Source organism: Rhinolophus hipposideros (assembly GCF_964194185.1).
Source record: "Rhinolophus hipposideros genome assembly, chromosome: 5".
Lineage (NCBI taxonomy): Eukaryota > Metazoa > Chordata > Mammalia > Chiroptera > Rhinolophidae > Rhinolophus > Rhinolophus hipposideros.
The window spans coordinates 67,259,550-67,285,537 of NC_138051.1; the positions used below are offsets into that span (position 1 = coordinate 67,259,550).

The 25,988-nt window shown below is 41.1% G+C and overlaps 1 protein-coding gene across 5 annotated transcripts in view; it reads left to right on the plus strand.

The window, feature by feature from the left end:
* DAAM1 (dishevelled associated activator of morphogenesis 1) overlaps positions 1–25,988 on the plus strand; it is a 162,313-nt gene that overhangs the window by 112,167 nt on the left and 24,158 nt on the right. For 3 of the 5 annotated variants that reach the window (XM_081047326.1, XM_081047325.1, XM_081047327.1), the window contains 13 exons: positions 1,934–2,028; positions 4,217–4,550; positions 5,154–5,264; positions 5,387–5,490; positions 5,801–5,867; positions 6,099–6,216; positions 6,625–6,763; positions 7,034–7,092; positions 10,275–10,462; positions 10,977–11,273; positions 11,589–11,696; positions 18,930–18,959; positions 20,019–20,125. In XM_081047326.1, coding sequence (XP_080903452.1) covers positions 1,934–2,028; positions 4,217–4,550; positions 5,154–5,264; positions 5,387–5,490; positions 5,801–5,867; positions 6,099–6,216; positions 6,625–6,763; positions 7,034–7,092; positions 10,275–10,462; positions 10,977–11,273; positions 11,589–11,696; positions 18,930–18,959; positions 20,019–20,125 — 1,757 coding nt within the window. The remainder of the gene's footprint in view (positions 1–1,933; positions 2,029–4,216; positions 4,551–5,153; positions 5,265–5,386; positions 5,491–5,800; positions 5,868–6,098; positions 6,217–6,624; positions 6,764–7,033; positions 7,093–10,274; positions 10,463–10,976; positions 11,274–11,588; positions 11,697–18,929; positions 18,960–20,018; positions 20,126–25,988) is intronic. The other 2 variants (XM_081047328.1, XM_081047329.1) reach the window with 1 other exon arrangement.

The following is a 25,988-nucleotide window of genomic DNA, read 5'->3' on the forward strand; positions in this document are numbered from 1 at the left end:
CTCAATACAATAAACACAGACTGAGATTCAAATCTCACTGTATCATAAACAAAAAAGGGTGTATTGTCTTCTGGTTTGAGAGGAAAATAATGGTTCTTATATTGGAAAGGGAAATTCCAATTTAATTTTCTTGACTTTTCATAAATTTCCCAGCTCCACAAGGGAGAGACTTCATGTCGTCTGCCTTTATGTAGATGTTCCACCCTCTCCAAGACTGTGAGGAGGGAAAATATGTGCATCTTTACTTGTATTAGTGAACCACAGTAAGAAATATGTGTAGTCTTTAATGTGGGGATATTTTCCTGTGATTAAGGTTAGGAACAGAGTGATATTCATAAAAGCTTGATTCTGAGCTACAGATTCAAAGTGATTGTTTAAGAGTCTAGAGTTCAGCTGTGCCTTAGGAGATTATGCGTACTTGGCTGGACTTGTGCTGAATTTTCCGGGGGATGGGTCTCACAGAGCTGTGAAGGAATTCATTGGCTATTTCTGCACATAGCTTCTTCCCCTCCCATCCTCTGGTGACAGCTGTCCAGGCTCATCACCAGCAAGAGAGCAGCTTTAGCAAAAACAGTAAAGTTTAAAAAAACAAGGCTTTCTGATTTTTTATCTCAATTGCCATAAATGATACTGATATACATATTTGTTTCCTTTGCAGTTTACCTGCCTAATTGTGAAGTCAAGTTTAGGCTTTAGTTAATATCTAGTTACTTAGTGCTGATACTATTAACTTGAAAAAATTAAGTAAAGTACCCCCTTGATGATTTGTGGTCAGAAAGAAAGGGAGTGACTGGTTCACTTCAACACATGGATAGGAGCCAGACTTTTTAATTTTTTCCCCCCAATACTGCAGGCTGTTCCCCAACCAAGTATTTTGTCAGAATTCGTAACAGGTAAAAAGACTGAGATTAGATAATGTGTGTTCAGAGTAGGATGAAGGTAAGTAGTTCCTTGAGTAGAGGCACCTGGGGCCATAAGACTTGGAATAGTTTTAGTACAGCGAGGTGATCATGGGTTGAAAGGAATGGAAAAGACTTTGTAATAAGTCTATAAACCTTACTAGCATTCATGACTTTATAACATCAGCTGAGATCTGCTTCCTGAGCCTTGTTATTCGCAGTGAGGTCCACAGACCTGCAGTGTCAGCACTGCATTTGGAAACTAGTCAGCAAGGCAGCATCTTACACTTCACCCCAGAAGTACCAAACTATAATGTGCATTTTAACAAGATGCCCAGGTGATTCACATCCATGATAAAGTTTGAGAAGCACTGCTGTAGTAGGTCCCGGGGTAGGTAGATTCTCTCTCTCTCTCTTTCTCTCTCTCTCCCCCCTTCCTCCTTCCTTCCCTCCCTCCCTCCTGATTTCCCAGATTTCCAAATGATGTTGAGTCATTTCTATAACTTAAGCATTTACTCTGAAGGAATTGTCCATCTTAGTATCAGATCCAATTTAATTGTTCCTCTTAAAAAATAATTTGATGTAACAAAACGTGTAAAAGATTACGCTTTTTGGCTGAGGAGTGGGAGAGATAGGATGGGGGGGGGCTTCTTGCCCGCCTCTGTTAATTGCCAGAAATGTTATAATTAACTACAGATTCAATCTTTCTATCAAATATAAAATAGTACTATCTTCCTCAGAGTGCATGTATAGAAGTTATACAAACATTTGGACAACTTGATCTCTACTAAGATTTCTATAAACATTTCCTTCAAGTTTTATTTAAAATTTGAAAGAACTTTTAGTAGTGAGAACACATTTGTAAAATTCTTGGTGCTTTCGCTCTGCATTTTGGCTTGTAGTAAATCTTAGTTATAGATTTATTGATTACTTTGGATAAAAAGTGATAGTGGCGTGGAATCTATGGGTTGTCTGGCTTGTACTATAATGAAAACATAGAATTGGAAGGAGTAACTTCAGTTTTCTTTGCATAGAGAAAATCTCTGCTGGCTTTAGAGAAGGAAGAAGAAGAAGAGAGAAGTAAAACTATAGAGAGTTTGAAGACGGCACTAAGGACAAAACCAATGAGGTAATTTTTTCCTGAGTAGTGTGGTCTACTTGTCCCTTTCCTTTTTCTTTCTTTTATTTCTTTCCTATCCTTCTTCCCAGACTTTTCAGGAACTCTTAAAAGCATGCAATTGAACCATGGATGAAATACTTTAATCACTGAGCTTTCAATAAATTGATTTTCTTCAATTAAAAAATGTGCTGGCAGCCAATAAGATGGCTAAATAAAAAAAGACAGAAACTAGCAAGTGGTGTGGAGAAACTGCCACCTTCATTCATTGCTGGTGGGAATGTAAAATGGTGCAGCCATTTTGGAAAAACAGGTGGGCAGTTCCTCAGAATGTTAAACATCGTGTTGCCATAGGACCCAACAGTTCTACTCCTTGGTGTATAGCCAAGAGGCATGAAAACATGTGCTCCAAAAAACTTGTGTGCACATGTTCATATCAGCATTATTCATAATAGCCCAAAAGTGGAATCAACCCAAATTCTATCAAATGATGAATGGGTAAATAATTGCAGTATATCCATACAGTGGAACATCAGTCGGCCATAAAAAAGAATGGAGTCTTGACACACACTACAACAGGATGAGCCTTGAAAATGTTTATGTAAAGTGAAAAGAAGCCAGACACAAAGGACCACATATTGTATGATTCCATTTACATGAAATATCCAGAAAAGGCCATTCTATAGAGACAGAGAAAGGAATAGTTGCCTGGGTTTGGGGAGAGGGGAAAATAGTCTTTTGGGAGTGATTAAATTGAGAAAGTGTCCTAATATTCACATAGTGGCGGTGGTCATATAACTCTGAATAGATTAAAAATCATTAAATTGTACATTTGAAAGTGTGAATTTGCATGTGAGTTACATCACAATAAAACATACTAAAAGGAGGATGAACAGTCAGCTTCCACTGCCTCCCCCATCTTCATTTTCCAGTCATGCCTCTAAGGTTTGGTGAGATGTTGGGCTTCCAGGGGCATTTCATTAGCATAGGTGCTGTGAATGAAACTAACTGGTTTAAACCAACTTGGCTACAACTTGGTCATGTGGTTGGGTGAAATGCTGGAAAATAAAGATTCCCTTCCTCTATTTGACTATAGCATGCTAACTGAGAAAAACCTACTGATTCACCAACAGTCATATGCAATTGTATGATAGGTTTTCTAGCCTATCCTCACTAGATGAGTATTTCCCTCTGTGTGTATTTTCTGCATCCTCAGATGTTAATGGGTATCCAAGGTTAAATAAGTTTGGAAATTTCTGGAGTAGTCAGATAAACAGGTTTAGATACTTCTGAACTTTTCAGAGGCTTAACATGCAGAAGGGCATTGTGAATCATTCTTGTTGATTGATTTTACAGTAAAAAAAAGTGCTATAAATATTAATAAAATTAACGTATGGTGATAAAGTATTTTATTTGTTTTTTTATATTGGAATTCCATGTAGCATGTCATAAAAAAAGGATTTTGCTACAAAACTTTAGAGATACAGATTATCATTTGTTTGATAAGCAGATATCCTGGAGTTAAGGCTGCTCTTTGACTTTCATTGAGATGGGACCTGGGTCAGTAGTTGACACGTACAGGTGCATGGGGGCTGGATGGCTACAATAACATAGAATCAGCAGATGAATTAAGCTAAGACAAATATTTTCAGTGCCTTTTTGTTCCTGGTATTCTGTGGTTATATGATCTGTTAATTGGTTCTTTGTATGGGTTGAGATTTGTTTACCTCAAATGGAGATTTTTTTCACACTTCTGGTTAGACCTGACCATTGGGTCTGTGCCAGGGAAGAGGCCAGGAATTAAAGAGATGTCATCAATGTCAGCCTTTTGGTACTTTAGGAACTGCATAAAGTACCTAGGAACCTTTTGGTACTTTAGGAACTGCAAATTGATTTTCTTCAATTAAAAAATGTGCTGGCAGCCAATAAGATGGCTAAATTAAAAAAGACAGAAACTAGCAAGTGGGGTGGAGAAACTGCCACCTTCGTTCATTGCTGGTGGGAATGTAAAATGGTGCAGCCATTTTGGAAAAACAGGTGGGCAGTTCCTCAGAATGTTAAACATCGTGTTGCCATAGGACCCAACAGTTCTACTCCTTGGTGTAGAAAAGAAGTCTGCCCCTCCAAACTTTTGCATTAAGGGCTGTTACAAAATTCCAAAGAGACTTAATTCTGATACATTTTAACCTCATCCGCACAGGTTTGTAACCAGATTCATCGACTTGGATGGCCTGTCATGTATTCTCAACTTTCTAAAGACCATGGACTACGAGACCTCGGAGTCTCGAATACATACCTCTCTCATTGGATGTATAAAAGCACTAATGAACAACTCTCAAGGTCGGGCTCATGTCCTGGCTCATTCTGAGAGTATTAATGTAATTGCTCAGAGTCTGAGCACAGAGAATATTAAAACAAAAGTGGCTGTGCTGGAAATCTTGGGCGCCGTGTGCCTGGTTCCCGGGGGCCACAAGAAGGTTCTGCAGGCCATGCTGCACTACCAGAAGTATGCCAGCGAGAGAACCCGCTTTCAGGTGGGTGTCCCCCCCGAACCCCCCCAACCCCCCCCAGCCGACAGATGCCCTTCCTGGCCCCAAGGCGGCAACAGAACGTGAGATTTCCCCCTAGGTGACAACTCACACTGTCACGCCAAGCATTTCCATCCTCTTAGGTTTTATTTAGTACCACAGAGTAGAGTATACTTTCTGTAGCTGAGCAATCTTGGGTTTTGGATTTACTGACCTTGAAAATGTGGCAGTGCTTCTTACATATTATATAACACACATCTTTTGAATCCACTAAGATGGATGGGGTGTTTCCTGAAAATTTTGCAGGTTGCCGTCCTTGATTTAGGGTCAGTATAAATAGTGAGATTATGTCACCATATTCATACTCAAATATAAAAAGCATGCAGAGTTAACAAAGCACAATCTTTTGTACTTTGTATACATACATATATAAATATATATGATATTAAGAATTTTGAAAGTAGCATTTTTAGGTGGTAGCTTAAGCAGGGGAAAAAGGGGCTTTCTGTGGATCAATGCAATTCTGACTAAACACAAGATTTTAAAAATCAACTCCTGAGTATAAAAAAACTAATAAAATGAGTGTTTTTACATCTGTATCCTCGGCAGACGTTAATTAATGACTTGGATAAAAGCACGGGACGGTATCGCGATGAAGTGAGTCTGAAGACAGCCATCATGTCTTTCATCAATGCAGTGCTGAGCCAAGGGGCAGGCGTGGTAAGGACCTTCTGTACCACAAGTTAAAACATACATCATTTAAAAAGAACTTATAAAAATATTACTGACTATATAGTCTCTCAACAGCATAAATTTGTATTTTATTACCCTTTTACTTTCAGGAAAGTTTGGACTTTAGACTTCATCTGCGCTATGAATTTCTGATGTTAGGAATTCAACCTGTAATAGATAAATTAAGGGAACATGAAAATTCAACATTAGATAGGTAAGTCAAACCATTATGATCGGAGATGTAGTTCATACTTTTTCCACGAGAGTAGTGCCAGTGTGTGAACCACTTGTGACCTGTCAGTAATATAAGGAGCTTGCTCCAGAATGTTAGTTTGGCTAATGATATTTCTGTATATTAAAACATTCTTGATGAAAGAGGCAGCACATTGTGTAGAGAACTCAGTGTGGGTTTTGGCGTTAGCTCGGAATCCATATCCTAGGCTTAGTATTAGTGTCCTGCTTCTTATGTGCCTGTGTTTATAGGATGTTCTACTTTTAATAGCTCCTATTTACTTGTCTTTCAGGCATTTAGATTTTTTTGAAATGCTCCGAAATGAAGATGAACTAGAATTTGCCAAAAGATTTGAACTGGTACGTATGCATACAGTTATTCTGACCTGACTCATCCGCTTATGGAATTTCCCTGTTGTAATGTTGTTGGAGAGTTGACAGGGACCAGTGTAACCTAAGAGTGACATCAAGTTCTGTTTTGCTGTCTAAGTGTCAGGAGGAGCCTCTGTGTGCCTTAGGTTTGCCTGCCTTGCATTGTGGGAACTGAGGAATGTGGGTGTTGCACTTAGATTTCTTTTTCATGTGAAATAGGTTCACATAGACACAAAAAGTGCGACTCAGATGTTCGAGCTGACAAGGAAGAGGCTGACCCACAGCGAAGCTTACCCTCACTTCATGTCCATCCTACACCACTGCCTTCAGATGCCTTGTGAGTGTGTCTGTGACACTTATTTTGGAATGTTTGGACATCGTCCCCAGGGTTGGGTCTTCCAAACCGTGCTGACTAGGTTGGGTGTACCCCAGGTTGGTTTTGTGACAGCCCAGTGTGTCTCCCTCCCTTCAACCTAAGGGGTATTGTGAAGTTCCCATAACGAAATGAATTGTAACTTACTTTGATTTTAAAAATACATAGATGCCTTACAACACATTTATAAAGGGGTAGAAAGTACCTCTCAATGAAATAAATGACCATCGCATGTTAGAATTCCAGAAACTTGGGACAACATTGGTGCAGATATATAAACATCTCTCTGGTTCAGATGACCACTGTTGAAAACTATTCGTCCTGTTTAGAAGTAGCTTGAAGTATTTCTCCACCATTCTTTTTCTTTTTTAGACAAGAGAAGTGGCAACACTGTTCAGTACTGGCTACTACTAGATAGAATTATACAGCAAATAGTTATCCAAAATGACAAAGGACAAGACCCTGACTCCACACCTTTGGAAAACTTTAATATTAAGAATGTCGTACGAATGTAAGTTTCTTATTTGCTGCCTGTAAGATAGTAGTGACAGGATAAGATGTTTATTTTATCCTACTTCAAAATAGCAGCTGGGAGAACCGAAATGTTCTAGAAGTCAGATGTGAGGTCCTATGTACACCTAAGTAATATCTGGGGTTAAGTGGGTTTCAAGCATGCCAGGGGTTTTCTCTGCAGTAGACTGTTTTTGTATCCAGAGAGCATGCATTTAGCAGTGGGCCTTTTATATTTTTTGTAATGAATGCTCCTTTAACTGTTATGCAGGTTGGTTAATGAAAATGAAGTTAAGCAGTGGAAAGAACAAGCAGAAAAAATGAGAAAAGGTACGTGATGAGGCCCTGACAAGAGAAGAGACCAGGTTATTCATTATTGAGCAACTAACTCTCCTTTCTGTCTATTTTAGAAATTTTCATTGATGCATCTTATTGACCCTAGTATATCAAACAGTCTTTCTTTTTCCATGTCTTAACGGCATCTAGCACTGGTTTTTCTTGAATCAAGCTGTTTTAGTTGTCATGCTACTTCCCTAATATTTTATCCTTTTATTACAGTCATGTAAATTTTTTGGAAAAGCTTGTTGTTGTTTCTATTCACTATTCATTAATTCAAATTTTCTTAACTACCAGTCATCCCAACTCACCATCCACTTTGTAACTGCTCTTTAAAGCACACTGGGTTTTAAGAAACGTAATAAGGAACGCCAGGCATTACCCAGAATTTTAAAAGAGAAACACAGAAGCCCAATTCTTCACATGACCTTATTTTGGCACCCATTATAAAAAGAGAAATCATGCAGAGACTCACTAATGATTGTAGATGTATGTGTTATGAAACATTAACAGGCTAGCTATTGGCGAGTATTCGGAGATGTCTTTGATATTAATAGTCAGCATCGAATGACCAGGAGGGGTCATTTGTGACCATCACTGTGCCAGCTACTCAGAGAATGGATAGAATTGTCTCCCCTCCTACAAAATCCTAGCAAATTAAAGTTGGCCCCTTTGAGAAAACAATCATACCCCCAGCCACTACTCTTTTGCTCTGCTGGTTAACTGATTTCCTGTTCCTTGTCCAAGTTATTCAGTCACAGCCAGTGAAATACAAGAGCGCTCACCCCGATATTTATTGTGGTGAAAGAAGGTCCAAGAGATGCTGAAGCATTTCCTTTCTTCTTGTCACATTTGTCGTTTTCCATTGAGTAGAAAAGCAGGGCCACCACTGATACCAGAAAATACTAGAATAGATGTGAAGTACTGTAATATTAGAAGTTCTTCATATGAATTCAGATTACTCTCAAAAAAGTAAGGTTGTACATACCTTTTTGTAAATAATTTCCAGAAACTGCTCTAGAAAGAATAGAAACCCTGACTAAAAGTTAGGGTTTAGAGAGATTATACCAAAGAGAAAATGGTCAATGAGTAACATTTAGGGACACCCCACCCTTAGAGGATGGAGACTTAGGTATGTAAATTGAGAAGAGAACTTAGGACATGAGCTTTGGAGCCACTCGGTCGTTCATTCAGTGCCTGTGTGTATCAGGCACTGAGCTGGGCTCTGGGTCTGAGTCTCAGCTCTGCCCCTGGCTGACCATGTGGACAGGCTAAAGCATGCTCTCCTCTCCTCTCCAGTCTCCTCCTCTGTAAAATGGAGATGAAAACCTAAATCACAGGTTGTGGTGAAGAGTCAATGACAAAGCAAATATAAGGACTTTAGTGTAGATTCTGGCACATGCTAGTTGCACAATAAATGATAGGGATTGTTGCAGGATTTAGGCGGCTGAGGTGATACAAGAGAAAATGGCCACACTTAGGAGGAGGAACAGGATGTTTTAAAGTGAGGTCAAGGGTAAATGCAAAAAAAGGAGATAGAGTAGATAAAACGAATTCTCTTCTGGAAGCTTAAGGTAGCAAAGTTGTATTAAAGAGGGCACGTGTTTATGAATTAGTCAGAGAGTGGAGGCTGTGAAGAGGCCGGAAATTCTTTGGACCTGATCGGTGGAGAATATCTGGGGAGAATTCTCTGTAGTGCAGCACACCCAGAAAGTGCGGAATAAAAGCTTAGCAAATGGATGATACGTGGATGCCATTTGTGGAGAGAATCCTTTAGGCTGGACCATCCCGAACCTGGTATTACATCAGAATCATCTAAGGAGCATTTGAAAACCCCAGATCCCTAAGCCCTGTCCCCAACTTACAGAAGAAACTTCCTAGAATGGGGTCTGGGTGTCCTGACATGTTAAATCTCTCAGGTGGTCTGAGGCAAGGCCAGGTTTGTCAGAGGCTAATGACTGGTGATAGGAAATCAAGTCTTACAGCTGTCAAAGAGGAATGAAGTGGAGCTAGAAGAAGGAAAATGGGATACAGTGAGGTAATTTTTAGATGTCTTTCTGACTGAAGAGAATGGTAGAAGTGGTAAAAGTGGGTTAATGGTTATCTTAACTCCAAGGCTGATAAAATCCAAGGATTTTAGTGTCTTGAACCCTTCTCTGCAAACTCTGATTTTGGAGGACTCAGAAGAGAGAAAATAAGAGACAGAGAAAGCAAAATTTTAAATGTGTTATTAAATTCAGACATAGAGACCAACTCTGTGTAGCTATGTCCCAGTGGGTTTTATCTCCAGTGGGCTTGTTGATATAAAAAGAATAGGAATTGGGGCCAAGTATTTGAAATAAAGATCTACAGCCTAAACTTCATTAGTCCTCTTTTCCAAAGCTCATCCCTCCCTTCAGTACTAGAATCAGCAGGCATATTGGCCGTGTAAATAAACATTATGCTAAATTGGATGCCTTGTCCCATATAGCAGGGTTGAGGAGCTAATATTTTTCTCCTCATGGTGATTCTCATGCTCAGCCAGTACTAGTGCCCTAAAGATATTTAATGATGAGATGGTAACATTTGCTTTCACAAGTTTTAAGAATGTTTGCCAGAAGTATAAAAAGCTTCATGTCCAAGTAGCCTTCTGGGGGGGAGCAGGAGGAATGACCCTGTGTTGGGACAAACACTGGGTCTGGCCGCAGATTTCCTCACAGGACAAAGCCCTCCCTTTCAGCCCCTCCGCTGGTCAGACGAGCCAGCAAACCTAGCTAACAAACCCTGGACTCCTCTCCTTCTCGTTCCTAATTTGTGAAAAGAGGTCTTTTTAATGTTCCTGTCCCTTCGTGTAGCCACAGGGCTATTGCTGTGACAGAATTCTGAATTCAGTACCAAACAGGCACCATTTTGCTTCATAAGCAGTTGTTCACACTTGTGCTCCATCTTTAGAACTGTGACTCTAGGGTCTCTTCTTCCGATTTTCAGAAAATGTTACGGTTCATAAACCTGTTCATCCGAAGCCTCCTCCAGGCACGGACACCGTTGAGCCTGTGAGTCACTGCCCTTGGTGGAGAAGAGGACTAATATTTGCCTAATAACAAAGAGCCTCACAGTGGTCAGCCAGTTTGCTTTTTAGAGGAGAGGCTTCCACTTTGAAGAGTCCCATTTTCATGTCTGATTGTTTTCATGCGCAGAGCACAATGAGCTACAACAGAAACTGGAAAAGAAAGAGAGAGAATGTGACGCCAAGACCCAAGAGAAGGAGGAGATGATGCAGACCTTAAATAAAATGAAAGAGAAACTTGAAAAGGAGACCACTGAGCATAAGCAAGTCAAGCAACAGGTGGCAGACCTCACTGCCCAGCTCCATGAGCTCAGCAGGGTGAGGATCGGCCGTCTTCCGTCCCCCGCCTCCACTTATCCCGAAGCCCCTCATCCCTCAGTAGACAGCTTCTGACTGGGGGAATAAAACCTGAAAGGCCTTGTGACTTACCTCCGTGGTTTTGGGACTTGCTCCCTCTGCGACCGTATAGGTTAGGCAGCCGAGGCAGTGTGGGGTGTGCGGTTTGTAAATACAGATCCTCTAATAAGAGCAAGGGAAGTCATGTTTGCTTCTTACAGTGAAACCTGATTTCATGAAAACCAAACTGGACGATGGTACAAGAAGTGAGAAACATGTGAACGCTTTGCAAATAAGCCAAATACAAAGGGCTAACCCAACAGAGTCCCCAAAGGCCTAGAAATTCTGCTTGTCTTAATGCCCCTTTAAACTGCCATTCTCAGAAGTGTGACTTTCTCTCTAATGTATGTTTTAGGCAAAGTTTAAGACTCGCAAAATCGTCCCATGAATTTATGTCTTCCATTGATCTTCTCTTTTCCTGTTTTTATTTTTTCAGAGAGCTGTCTGTGCTTCCATCCCAGGTGGACCCTCGCCGGGAGCCCCAGGAGGGCCCTTTCCTTCCTCTTCGCCAGGGTCTCTCCCTCCCCCACCACCCCCACCTCTGCCAGGTGGAATGCTTCCTCCTCCGCCTCCTCCTCTCCCTCCAGGTGGTCCCCCTCCTCCCCCAGGGCCTCCTCCCTTAGGGGGCATCATGCCACCTCCGGGTGCTCCTCTGGGTCTCGCACTCAAGAAGAAAAACATCCCTCAGCCCACCAACGCCCTGAAATCCTTCAACTGGTCCAAGCTGCCCGAGGTAAGCCATTTGTTCCGATTTCCCCTCCAGTGGGTGGCATTCACAGCTCACTGTGCTGTCACAGGAGGGGAAGCCGCCCTGGCTGTTCAGGGATTTCATTTGCTAGTATGGACTCGAGCTTCTCACCAGCTCAGATGTTTAACAGACAAAGCTTCCGAAATAATGACACGTTGTTTGAATGAAGCCAGCTCACGTTGACTATCTGGTGGAATGAAAAATTGGGGATAGCAGTATTAAAAAAAAAAAAAAAATACAACGTCTGTTCTTTTTGTGTATAACTGTAAACCCTAGCACTTCTTAACTTGATGTTTGCAGAACAAACTGGAAGGAACAGTATGGACCGAAATTGATGATACAAAAGTCTTCAAAATTCTAGATCTTGAAGACCTGGAACGAACTTTCTCTGCCTACCAAAGACAGCAGGTAACAGCATGTGCTCTCTAGATGCGATAAAAAGAAAAGCATGTCCTTGTACCTGATCCCTGGGCCGTCCGCCATTACCATGATATGATAGGCATCTTAGTTCTGGGCTGTTTGGTCTCCCCTGGCATGTTCCTGCAATGCAGTCTGGTGTCTGTATCCACGCGTGTGTCCGAGTGCCTGTGAGTATGCGTGTGTGTGTGTGTGAACATGTTGAAGACATACAGTCTCCTTGTTAGGGAATTCATATTCTGGTGTGTGTCCAAGACCTTGTCTCCATTAGTGGAGGTTCTGTATATTATTATCACTGTGCTTAGTCAAAATGGGTCACCAGGAGAAAATGTTAGTAGGAGAGTTACCTAACTTGTATTGTAGGCACATAGTGTTTATCTCTGAAGCCACGTTGGTTTATCTGACTTTAAATATGTTATTGTCAGAAGTGGACTGCTGTGTTTCCATAGCTGGAACCTGTAGAAGTATGGTGGGGTGGGGTGGTAAGTTACCACAACTTGGCAGCTCGCTGGCACACGGAGAGGAGTTTTTACTGTGTGTCCCGAACATGATCAACTCCAAAGTGGGGCTGGGAAGGCTAAGCACGTGCACAGAGGACAATGCTGCAAAGAGGCCCAGAGAAGCTTCTGAAAGTGAGCGAAGCTTCCATGATAGTCCTGAGGACATACAGTGTGGTGCTTGCTGCCATGGCCACGCTGTCAGTGTCACGTCCTGAGCCCTGGGTGCATCTGGGTGGTACCTCTCACTCCTTGAGAGCCCACCTTAGTAGAGCCTCTTAAGGGTGAACCGGAAGAGGTTGCAGCAAAGTGGCCAGGATCAGAGAATTTGCAAAGAACAAGGAAAAAGTGGAGTGGGGTCCCAAACTGTCAATCAGAGACCTGGGAAGAGGAAACTGAGTCCCTGGGCATCTGCACAGGGCCTTTCCTTGGGCGTTGCTAGGAGGCCCTGAGCTCCGGTGTGAATCATGCCCAGGGAGGGCATCCTCAGACAGGCAGCAGACTTCCTAGTCTGCTTTGGCTCGGCCTGGTCCTGAGAAAGAGAGTCTCCGAACAGAACTGCCAAGTACCGAGGAAGAAGATGGACTGAGCCAAGGGGAGACACAAAAGACTAGGGGTTTTAGTTTCAAAACGGTCTTGTGATACATCTAAGATTGAAAAGGAAAAGTAAGACTCCTTTAGCCCAAATCTTTTCACTTAGAGGGAAAGCTTCTCTACAGTGCACTTTATCCAATTTTAGAGAAGTACAAAAATGCAAGCGGTTGCCTGCCATGGCAGCATGACCCTACAACAGGAGCCGTCAGCTGGGGTCACACATAAGTACGGAGGCAGACTTGTGCAATGTTGTACACACCATCGCAGGAAAATGAAGAACAAGAAAATAATACATTGTCCAGTAGGAAGCAAGACACTTGATTTTTCAAAGGACAAACAAAGGGTGTGTGTAGAGTCCTCACACATCAGGTGCTCATTCCTGATTGGCTGCAATGGACCGCCTCTCTCTCTGTCCCAGGAAGGTGTCCTCTGGGCCTTGACATGAAGTCTTAGGATATTTCAGCAAATTTTCTGATAGACTCAAATAATCTTCTGACCTCGTTACACATCCTATTTATTTCCTACTTCAGTTTCAGACACTAACACTAGTCCATTTTGGTTGCGGAAGGTGAAGGTTTGGGAACGTAGAGAAGTAAATTAAAGGAAGGAAAAACAGCAGTTATTCCAAATGATGCTGTTCAAGTCGAAGCATGTGGGTTGCATTTATTATGAAGGCAGGTGGTTGAAAGACCCAAGTTTACAAGACTCGTAATTAACTGATTTTCAGCAGAAGGTGCAAAAGGATGCTGCCAAAATGCTCTGGGACAAATATGTGGACAATTCTCAAGAGCTCTGGGAGACAGGGTTGCAGAAAGCTTGGCAATTCGGTAATTGTCTCCTAGCAACCAATTACTGTTTAAGTAATCAGTAGTCATTCTAGTCAGGATAGACTGGAATATTTCAGTTGTACTTAACACTAAGTAGACTGGTAAGTAGAATCATTTGTGACCTTTTCAACAGCACTTCCTGGAGAAAAATTTCAACACACCTGCTCAGCTTGATTCAAGTATGTTTCCCCTCTTGGTGCAAGAATTGGAGACAAGAAATTTTAAATCATAAGTATATTTCCAAATGAAGGACATTTGAGCCATTTAATTGAATTTACTGAATGTTGAGAGAAAATCAAAAGATACAGACATTCTCGTAGGAATATGTAGGACAAAACGAAGGACACAGGGTGCTTGTCGCTGAACATCCCCTCGTCTCATAGCTGATGACCATGCCAAAGACCTTGCACTTCCATTTAGTCTTATGTAATTATCATCACATCTAAACTGCTCTCTTTTCTACTCCCAAGTGGATACTGGGAACTATTTTTCCTATGTTATCTCCTCTTTCTTCTCTCCAGAGTTATAAAATCCTGGTCAAAATCTCTGGGCTGTAGTCAGTCGTTTGGCCAAGTGAATTTCTCAGAGAGGCAAAGGAACACATGCATGCCGTTATCTGCACGCATGCAACAGGAACACTACACAGAGTAAGATTTTCTTTTACTACATATCAGATTAGTATAATTTAGGTGAACACTGATTCATGACATGTAGGAGAGATTTTTATATAATATATGTATTACACACACGCATAAAAAAGATATGCCCCATTGATTTGAGAAATATCGTATCATAAAAACAAATATTTATACTGTCTGTTTTGTATATGCAGTACTTCAAACGATGCAAGTGTATTAAAGTATTACATAAACCTACAATGCAAATTATAGTATAAAAGCAGAGATGAGGAAAATCTGTAAATAACCATAAGATAGACTAAAAGATGATGATCTAAATTGATACTCAATTTCGGTACTGAGTACGATATGTACAGTTTCCAGGCTTATCAACCCTAAAGTTTCGTTCTCAAGCTCTTATACTTACTTTTTTATTGAATCCTCACACGAGTTCTACGAAGTGAGTATTATTCCCATTTCACAGATAATAAAAATATGGCTTAGTGTGTATTCAGTGTCCAAACAGGTGACACAGTCAGGTATACAAGTGTCATAATTCTCAGTTTCGCTTTGTTCTTACACCATCGTTCTATTCATTACGAAAGTCAGGTTTTGTAAAGGATGTTCTTTTGCTCCAGCTTTAAGAACAAGATCATTCCTATTTGTGGTGTTTTTCAGTGTGGATATCAAAGGTGTGGAGAGCTGATTATGGAAACGTATGTGCCACATGAAATGGAATTTAATAGCGTCCAGTTATTCCCCTGCTCACTTTCCAAAAGTTCATTTGAAAGTCAGTTTCTTCAGTATCAAAACTTCTTTTTCTCATTAAAACTATATTATACATGATTTCCAGGCCAACCACAAAAGACTTACTACATAATGTAGCGCATTGTATAATAATACTATTTCAGACACAAACAATATTCATCTTGGTTTTATGGGAAATTTTTATGTTGAAATATTATAAATTCATTCTCCCTACCCATGCAGTTGGACAGAGGGAAATGAACTTGACATTTACCTAAAGGGAGTCATATCTTTGTAACAATAAATTAATCGTGCATTATCTCCATTCCTGCTCTCTGCTCTTTGCCTGAGGACACCCCCTTCTTATGGGTCCTATTATTAGAATATAGAATAACATTTCAAAGCCTGTCTGCCTTGATTTAGAAAACAAAGGATAACTGCTATTCCCAGACTCCATACTGATTTCTCCTGCTAATATGAAATACACAAGTCATCCTTGGGGTCCCTTTTGGAACATTCAGTCGTACCTTCCGATTTTTATAAATCAGAGAATTTTCCTTTATGATTCCTTTACATTTTTCGGTATTCTGTATATCTAGTTTTCACATTGAAAAATGATTTGATTTAGGATATTTATTTTAATAATCTCGGTCGTTAGCTATGGTACGTGAAGGCAAAGAGAAAATCGTGAATGATGGTTTTTCTCAGGACTGAAGTACAAAGAAGAGGTTCTATAACTGAACTCCATGGTAAGAGTTAATCAAATGCAGGGTTTTATATAAATATTAGTGTATACATTTTTCTGGAGAGGGATCCCCAGCTTTTATCAGATTTACAAAGGAATCTCAACCTCAAAAATAGCCGTATTTGCCCGCGTATAAGATGATTTTTTGGCCCCGAAAAATATGCCTCCAAGTGGGGGGGTCGTCTTATACGCCAGGTACACTTCAGATAGACTGCCCATAGTGCTTGCCCCGTGCCATAGTGGCCTCCCGATGCCCGCCCACTTCATTCCACATACCGTTCAGGCATCAGCAGCGCTGCTGGGTGTATGCTCGGCTGTTATGCGATTTTGCTGTTATGTGATTTTACCACACTCGCAAAATCGCACACAGCCGAGCATACACCCAGTATGATAGCGCAAAATCGCGAATCGCGATGCCATACTGGGTGTATGGTCTGCTGTGTGCGATTTTGCGAGTGTGGTAAATTCGGGTTACCGTATATTTCTTTACATATGCATTGAAGATTCGCGATTTTGCACTATCATGGTGCCTGTTAGAATGTTGAAGAGCTCGCACTTGGGCACTAGTGAGGTCCCAGGGAGATGCTGATGCAAGGGTGGACCAGACTGCTATAGTGACAGGGCGGGCAAACAGGGAGCAGGGACCAATCAAATCAGGCTTTGTATACAGCCAACAGCCAACCACAATACTGCACCATTGTACAGTACAGCATAGAAAATGTCGACCAGTCAAACCCCTATCATCCCTATCATGGCACCAGCCAAAAGAAAGAAGTATGATGCAAATTTTAAACTGAAAGTTATTTGGTGTGTGGAAGGTGTGCGGAAGAGGGGGTAGTCTTATACGGCGAGTATATAACAAACTCTGTATTTTGAGTGGAAATGTTAGGGGGTCGTCTTATACGCCCAGTCGTCTTATACGCCGGCAAATACGGTAAGAACCATTCATGTGAGGGTTATTATTATCCATGAAGTATTGAGTCATCATCTCATTTCATGGAACCCTATCTATAGGAATCTATCAGCACTAGTTCCTGAAAATGCAAGTCCCAGCTTCCCATGTATAGTCCACACCCAAAGGCCTACACCAAATATCATGTGGGAAAAATCAGCCATCCTTTTTAGGTAGAGTCAAATATAGATGGTTCTACCATGTTTTGTCCAAGCCAATTAGTAAAGAATTTAGGTTTCAAAAAGAATGTTAACATATTTGAAATGGGCCTGGAAGCATTGTTATTGTTATCGTGCCCCATCTAATAATCTTTGTGATTTTATTTTGAATGTAATGATTAAAGAAGTGTCTCTTAAATAAGGGGAATTGAAAAGCTAACGACTAACCAAATTCTCCCATGAGTTTTCTCATTCTCACCTTAACCAAATTTTCCCGGCATTCCTCATACTCACCTCTGGAAAGAGAAGATACATTACTCAGCTGTTAACTGTTACTGTTGCCGCTGATATAACAAATGGGAGATTTCGGCCACCTGTTCTTCAGCTCAGCTGAAAGCAGGACAGTAGGCGGAAAAAAGGACTTTATCATTAGACCGAAAGATAATTGTATGATAGCTTCCAAGAATTTTGCTCACAGCCATGTGTCAGGTATTGTACAAAATTCTTTACATGCATTATCACATTTATTCGTCAATAATAACCCAGTTGTCGATCCCATTTTACAGATAGACTGAGTGTCAAACCACACACCTAGGTATTGACAGTTGCCTGATTCCATAGCCCACTACAGTAGAGGTCAGAAATCTCAATTTCTTGATGGTGGGAACTTAGGGAAAATGAGATGCCAGAGACCTTCATGGAAGTTTCTTTTTTGAAGGTCAGACAGTGAGAGCCAGATCTAAATTCAACAAGCAATTTGTCTCTTTAAGAGAGAAAAGTAGGGTAAGACCTCATGGAGTTCACTTCATCATAGTTTTTTCTGCCCTTGCAAGGAGAAACGGCTTTTACAGGGAAAGAGTCCTGTGGAGTTTCAGAGTAGAAACATTGACAGTTACAACAAGGACAAAAGAAAACTGTGACATCAGAGAAGAAAGTTTTCTTGTGGTTATCAATTTACTTTTTAAACACCATCCTAGAAAAGGCGTTCGTTCATTCTTGCAATCCCTCCTTGTATGGGCGGAGGTAGGGGAGGACACATTTTGTTTTCTACTACAAGAGTGATATGAAACAGCTCATCTGTGTAAAATTGGCCTTGGCAGCACTGCCAGGACCAATAAGGCCTTAAGGAATTTACTGAGCAAATACTGGTGTAAGCCGTTGGCCCGAAAGCTGGGTGTGCTTTGCACCCTCAAGTTGTATTCATTCCATCATGGCAAAAATATGCAAAGAAAGCTGTAGCTTTCTCATAACCTGTCAATTACTTCTTCCTTTTTTCTTCTTTACTCAAAGTCTTTTCTATAGACTATTTCAAGAAGAGGCTTTTGACTTTTGTGTGCTTGAAACAGCCCTGAGGCAGTTGGGACAGGGCCACCAATGACTGCACACCACACGAATCACTTGTCTCTTAATTGCATGTTCTGTCATTTTCCTTATACCTACCTATTTGGTATTCTGGAGGGGTGCTGAGGGTTAATATACTGACCTATGTTGCTGAACTAGTCTTTTGTGTTTGTATAACCCTTCTTCATGACACAAGACTGGAGATTATTTCCACACACCACCTAAAATATATATATATATAATATATATATATATATAATATATATATAAAATATAATATATAAAACATATATATTATATATATATATATATATATATAGCTGGTAATACGTGACAATGGGAATAGTCTCAAGTTGATGGAATTGACTGATTTTTTTCTGCTTCAAGTGAAAATCCAGTTGAATAAATGGAGCTCAGTGTCCTTTCAAAGAAGATTTGTTCCTTTTCCAACTTGAGTCTTTCTAGGGTGTTTGAAGTCCTTTTCTAAATTTGATTTGCCCACAGTGAAAATTGGGTTCAGCACATGCTCTCTTCTCTCTACCCTGAATGCTCAGTATCACACTCTTATTTGCATTTTTCAGCCAGCCTTCTCATCTTCATTAACTCTCATCGCCACTCCTACAGGCATAAATCATCTCTTACTTACCCTGTGTCCCTAATTTCCTTGACTTTCCCCCGTTTGTTGCTGTGGTTTCTGAACTGCATGTATCTGATTTGCCTTTTCCATGCCTCTGCCTTGGCTGTAGGATTTCTTTGTGCACAGCAACTCCAAGCAGGTAAGTGAGCTACTACCTAAACCTTGCTTTAAACTCCTGGGCTGTCTATAAGCTCGAAATGTCTTGATTGTCCTGTTTGTTTTAGATAGAGTAATATAATGCCTAGGTAATTCCATGTTGGGCTTCAACTCTTAACTGAATATTTCGAGGTATGCCTGAAACCTCAGCATGACAAGAGACAGTTAAAGTTTGATCATGTGTGCTTCCTATTATAAGCTGTACCTTGTCTTTGTTTCCTAAACTGTTATACAGTTCCAGAGCTCTTTGGTTTCCTTACATTTTTAAAATACCATGATCCATTTTTAAAATTGATCCTGCCCTCTAATGAAATCAAACGTGCTGTTTATCAAGTTAGTCTGTTCTCACCTTGATGCCCAGTTTACATGTCTCCCACCATAAGTCATGACTGGCCATCATTGCTTGCAGCTTTCTGTACAGCAGCAAAGTGTGCAAGTAGGGTTTCATCGTTAACTCAAGTAATTGAACTAATGCCTTGAACTGCCCCCTCCCCGTTGTCTGTCAGGCTCCAGGGTAATGAAAGGTACCATCTGGGCCTGGGAGCTTCCTGCTGCACATGAAGACGTTTGGGAGTATTGTTCAGCTTTTTGAGTGCTCAGGCTGCAAATGGCCCTGGGGTGAATGTGCCCTCCAAATGGCTGTACCGGCATTGGCAGGTCTCAGCTGAGCTTCATTCATAGTGACAGTTCTTCTGTCTGCTATCCATAGGGATTTGGGGGACAAAAGGAGGGCACTCACTGTTAATTTATGCACGCTTATCATCTTCAACTTAGACACACTTTGTTCTCCCAAATAATGGTTTTTCAAATGCGGGTGGTCAGCTTTTCTTATTATTTCCCTTTTGTCAACTAGATTTCAGTCTTTGTTTCAATTCCGCCACATCCCCACACTGCCCGCCTCACCGTCTCTGCTGTGGGTGCTTGCGTGCGTGCATGTGTGCGTGTGTGTATGTGTGTAAACAGAAATATAAAGGAGAAGTATGTGTCTGAAGCCAGAATGTCCCTGCTTGACGTTGATGGATTTCTTTCATACTCTTTGTAGAAAGAAGCAGATGCCATCGATGACACACTGAGTTCCAAACTTAAAGTCAAAGAGCTTTCGGTGATTGATGGTCGGAGAGCTCAGAATTGCAACATCCTTCTATCGAGGTATTGTTGATGTTGAATAAACATTTCTGGTGGGACCAGCTTCTCTATCATGTGGCTCCAAACCACATGTTTGTACTTGTTCCTTTAACTGGATTCTGCTGAGGTACAGCTCTTCAGACTCTTTTCTGTCTGATGTGCGGACAACTGTCAGTACTTTCTTTCCCTAGTGGCATGTATCAGAACCGGTTGCCTACTTTCTTAGAGTTTAATTTCCACACACTTCTCAATTTAAAAGGCAGAACATCCTAAATCAATTGTGTGTGTGTGTGTTTCCCAGAGAGCCTGTAAAATGGACTTTACTCTTACTTATACTTCTTGGCTCCAGAGATATTTTGGCTGTTGAGTAACCCTGTCACAGAATCAAGACCAACAAGGAAGCCTCCTTTCTTTCTTTCTTTCTATAGTCACCTCTTTATATTTCAGGGTTATATGATTTCATGCTTTTTCTGAACATTTTTATGACTAAAAGGATATGTATATCTCAAACCTCAATGAAATGCTCATTTATCCAGTTTAGCCCTGTTCAGAAATCTTTCTTATAATTAATGAACCATCACAGCCTTGGAATTTGAAAAGAAGAAAGGAAATTCGGGAGCTTGGAATCTGATCGTAGGTTCAGGCAGTGTGTCAGGTTGTCTTGGGCATTTCAAGTAACTTTTCTGGATCTAGTTTCTTCTTTTCTTAAAAGGGACTTTCACGTTAGGCAAAGATACCTGATGCTTCTGAGGTGAATGAGGATGTAAAGAACCTTGAACTTTGAGGCTTTAAGTGTAAGTCACGTTGGTTGCATTCTGGAAAGAAGGTTATATGTTCATTGAAGCTGGTGTAAGGTGACTTCTCTTTCAGGGAGAGTAAAGAGGGAAAGTAGTAGTCCTTAGTTTTCAGATGATCTTAGAGTAAGTTTCTTTTAACACAAAGAGCTGCTGTTTGTTTTTCAGCATGGAAGCTTGATTGCTAGCCAGATATATATTACTTTAGGGAGCAAATGTTTCCTTTAGTGAAAGAGAAATTGAAGCTTAGTGAGATCCCTGAATTTTAATACAACTACTAAGGTAACATGAACCATCCTGTTAGCATTTCATTTCTGCCTCTGGAAGAATGGAAGCTATGTCAGTGGCCTGTACTTATCCCCATTTTTGCTCCCAGAACACAGGCTGAGGAAGACACCAGTAAAAGGAATTTGAAGGTCTAGTTATTTTTCTTTTATAGTGTATACAATCTGTTTTGTTATACTTTCTTTTTACAAATAACATTCTTTAATAGCGAGATTAAATAAAAATTTGGGAATTTTTTTTTTTAATCCTAGAATTTCCCCCTATATTTTGCTCTTTTGCAGTTTAACGGGACACTTTAAAACAAATTGACAAAGGAGCCATCATTCTAAATTTCTATAGTATTTAAGTGTTCATAGGATAAAAACCATGACCCAGTTCCTCACAGACAGATTAGTCTCAGTGCTAGATGCCCCCAGGGTAATTACACTAGTTATAGATAAGGTTATATCTCTTTCTGGCAAATTTCCCGTCCCTTAATTGAAGGAAGTATTTCATATTTGTGGTATGTAATTCCCTTCTTACCTCAAAAGTGTCAGAGCCTAAGGTGACTTAGAACTTGAATGTGTCTAAACTCTTTGGAAGACAGTTCTAGAACTTGCCTTGTAGCTGTTAGATGATTAAATCCAATTAAATGTATAAGTGTTATTACACTGTGCATCAATAAAAAGCATATTGTGCATAACAAAGTAATTTTGAGTCTCAGTTGACCTTATGGTAATTGGGCATTATTGATCCAGTTCTAAAACCTTCTCTCCCACAGAGGATTTATTAGCACATGGTTTTCTGCTCAGTGGTCAATGGTTTTAACTCTCTTGGTCAGGAAAGAACAGGGCTGACATGTTACTTGTGTTGTTACTTGTAAAAGAAATTGAGCAGGTTTAATTTAAATTTGTTTTTTGTATAGTTTTTTGAACCAGTCAGCAGTTTACCATGCTCACATTCTCCCCTTTTCGTTGGCAATGCATTACTACCCACTAAAGGAGCTGGGGGCTTAAAGGAGGGAAGAGACTTGTGAGAGTGTGTTTGATACTTTTTTCTTAGAGAGATAGCACTTTGCAGCCTGTATTTCCCTGGCAGTATGCTGGGTGCCACAGGACATACCCAGACTTAAGATAGCACTGCTGCCTTTGGAAGCTTGCAGCTGATTAGAGAAGAAAGACGACACAGGTGAGATGACTGGTGAACAATTCAGGGCTTAGACTGGTCTGACTGGAAGGAGACGGGAGCTCAGCCAAGGGAGAGTGACAGCGGCAGCGTTTACCAGGAAGGTGGGCCTTGAAGGGTGATACCAGTTATGTGGGCAGGGGGACAGGCAGTTCCAAGGAGGTGTGTAGCCAGTGGAAAGGTGCTGGAAGGGTAGAAGCATAGCTAATAAAGAGCCCTGTAATTGCAGCAGGCAGTTCTCACCTGGATTGAACGAGAGCAGGACGGAGAGAGAGCCTGCAAGCCATGCCTGATGTCTTGGTAAGGGCATGAGTCAGCCCAGGATCCAGCCATACCTTCCTCATCTATAAAATGGAGATAATGCAAGTGGTAGCCTGGCAGGGGGCTTGTGAGAATTATACCTGGCAGGAGGCCTGCATGTGGTAGCTGCTCACGTCGTGGCCTGTTTATGTGCCCATGGGATCAGGTGTTGGTGCAGTTTATTCAAGAGGAGAACACTTTGTTTTCATAAGGTTCCAAGTTTGAGCTCAAGGATTTACAGGCTAGGTTGGAAGGGGTCAAGAATTGGAAGCAGAGGCAGCCATCAGGTAGGAGGCCCTTTCTGTTGTCCAGGTGAGACTCAGTGAGGGGCAGAGCTGAGAGAGACGAAGAAACCCTGAATGACTTGGAGACTGATTTCGGGCATGGGGACAAGGGTGGATTCTGCCGAGGTACAGTTGTTCTGACTCTTTTCTGTCTGATGTGAGGACAACCGTCAGTACTTTCTTTCCCTAGTGGCATGTATAGGAACATTTCCAAGTGGATGTCAAGATTTCTTGCTTTTCCACACTGACTATCTTCTTTTATGCTTATTTCATTCCTAAAGGATGGCAACCCTCTCTGCTTCTTATCTTGCTGACTAGGAATTTAATTCCAGCAATGCAGTCATTCCACCACATTCCACCACAGTGCAAGCTTGCGGCATGTTCCACAGGCGGTATTTTAAGGAGTGCCTATGTCTGCAGTGTTTGGTTATCCTTCAGAGCTGTTCCTGAGCCACACACTGCAAACGTTGGTCAGGGGCATCCTCTGTCAGGAGCACCTACACAGCCATGCCTGGTGCTGAACAGGCCTTTAGAAAAAAGCCCTTCCTGTCCCATCGCCCAAGCAGGGGAGGAGGCGCATGTCCTTTTTATGTGCTCACAGCGTGAGTGGCCAGGGTCTCTTGCAGCTCCTAGAAAGAGAGTGGCTGGAAAGTAAGCACTTGAGTCAAAAGCTTCAGGCCACCAAGGAGCCTGCCTCTTCTAGACTAGAGAATAGACTGGCAGAGGCCCTAAGCACATTGAGCAAAAACATGTCTACTGCACGTCTGTAGGCAACATGTGGCTATTTGAAATTCACTCTGCTTTATTCCCTAAAACAGACTTCTCCCTTCCCTCCCCCCCCCCAAAAAAAAAGGGCAGAAAGAAACTTGGAAGTCAGTTTATATTGCAAAATGAACCCACCTAAAATACACTTTTATGAAGTGTTCTGCCATTCTTTTTTTCCAGATGCTCACTTAACACGGCAGCCAGAGTATAGTAAACCACAAAAAGCTACTTTAAAGTAGGAGGATTTGGCTTAAATCCACTGAAGCAGTGCTAAGGCTGATCTAGCCATCCATCCCTAACTCATTGTAATTACTCCTGGATGTTCCAATTCTCTTGGCAAATTTCTGAAATATTTGAGTAGAGCAAGGTAGCGTTAAATACTGTTTTTAAATGGCCAGTTTGTTTCCTGCCTTGTAAAGAAAGTTGAAGTGGATGTCTCAAAAGTTGCCACCCTCCAGCACACCAGAACACTGCCAAGCTTTAAAAGCAATTAAAAGGTTAGAACTGGTTGGGTCCTTAAATTACAGAGATTAGCAACTCATTCTGTGGATGACAGATGATACTAAAAACTCGGCAACCTATGGAACCATCCCGGAGGGCAGCGTACCCTTCTCCTCTTTCCCCAAAGGTAGTTTCTTTGTCTGCTCCAGCAGGCCACGTGCAAGGCGGTATGTTGACAGGTAGATTTTCCTAAGTACTATCCATTAAAGTCTCAAGTCTCTTTGTGGGCCACATTAAGAGAAACCAAAATTGTTATGAATTAGAGCTAGTGTTTAGTCCAGACAGCCTCTGGGGGGTTGAAGAGCATAAATATATACAATTTCAAAAGCAAGAAGTTCTGCACTCCATATGGGGAGCTAATGAAATGCAAATCCGATACTTCAAGTATTGTTCTCACTCTGATTTTCAACTTCTTTTCTTTCAAATGCAAAACAGAAGGACTCAGCAGAACTACACCATAAAGTGGTTTCTTCAACTCAGTGTGTAAAGGACACAGAACTAATTTATGTTTTTCTTATATGTGGAGCTTTTCTCATGGAGACTATAGGTATTTCCACAGCCAGTTGGTTTTCATTCGTGGCAGTTTCAGCCTTGCTAATGTTCCCGTTCCTTGGCCTGTGTAGCCATTCCTCGGTGTTTGTCCTTAACTGACTCAAGAACCTTGGGTGTCCTGGAAGCTAGAGCCACACAGGGCCTGTACGGGGAAGACCTTGATGCTGGGATACAGTTTTCCCATCATGTGATTTACCCATGCCAACTTGGCTTAATTGTTCCATTTATGTTTGGGGCTTTGCCCCCAGGATGTTCTGGTGAACATGTTCTTGAGACAATGATTGTCACCAGATTGACTACAGCAATCTGGATACATCTGCTGAGGTCCAGGGCTGCTGTGCAGCCCAGGAGTGATGATGGTTCCACAACTAGGACTAGGCGATCGAATGGGCCTTATTTTAGAACATGGACAATTGGGCGTGTTACTTCAATGCTGTAGTTGGGTATGAAGACATGAAATAGAAGAAAGTGGTACTGGTACAATTGGATTACCAAATGTTTTCCTTCTCTGTCCCTTACTTGTTGGGACATGAAACAATATGCAGTGTAAATGGCAGGATGGATGGTTTTAACAAGGTCATGTCAAAATCCAAAGAAAAGGACAAGCCAGAGGTGTCCAGAATAGACTGTTTTGTCCAGCTCCACCCTCGACAGTCTTTCCTCCCTCCATAGTCTTTGTGTCCACCCCAGCCCTCATCCAGCCCTCTCATTTATCTGTGAGAGCATGAGTAAGCATGCATGCTTTACATACCCTTGTGTCTTGAGTTTTTTCGCTTATCATTTGATTCTCCAAAACATTATAACCACCTTTAAAATAAATACCATGTCTTCTAATTTTTTTTAAATGCTCCCAGGCCTAATGAGTACTGTGTGCAAAGAGGACACTCTGGTGAAATAATGGATATGAAAGTGCTTTGGGAAGTGTCCATAGTAACCCTACTAAGCGCTGTTTAATGATCAAATAACTTCCCATGAATATTAAGGTTACATAAGTACTACTGCTTTTTTTATTCTGGTGTAGAAAAGTCTGCCTTGTAGAGTATAAATGCAGTTTATTAAGCCCTTTCAATGGCCAGGCACTATTACATGCATTATTATTTCACTTTTTACACACACATACACATATATACACACACGCGAACACACACACACAAAAAAAAAACCCTTTTTTAATGTAGTTATTATTATCTCTATTTTATAGATGAGGAAACTGAAGCTTAAGAAAAACTTTTTCTGAGGTCA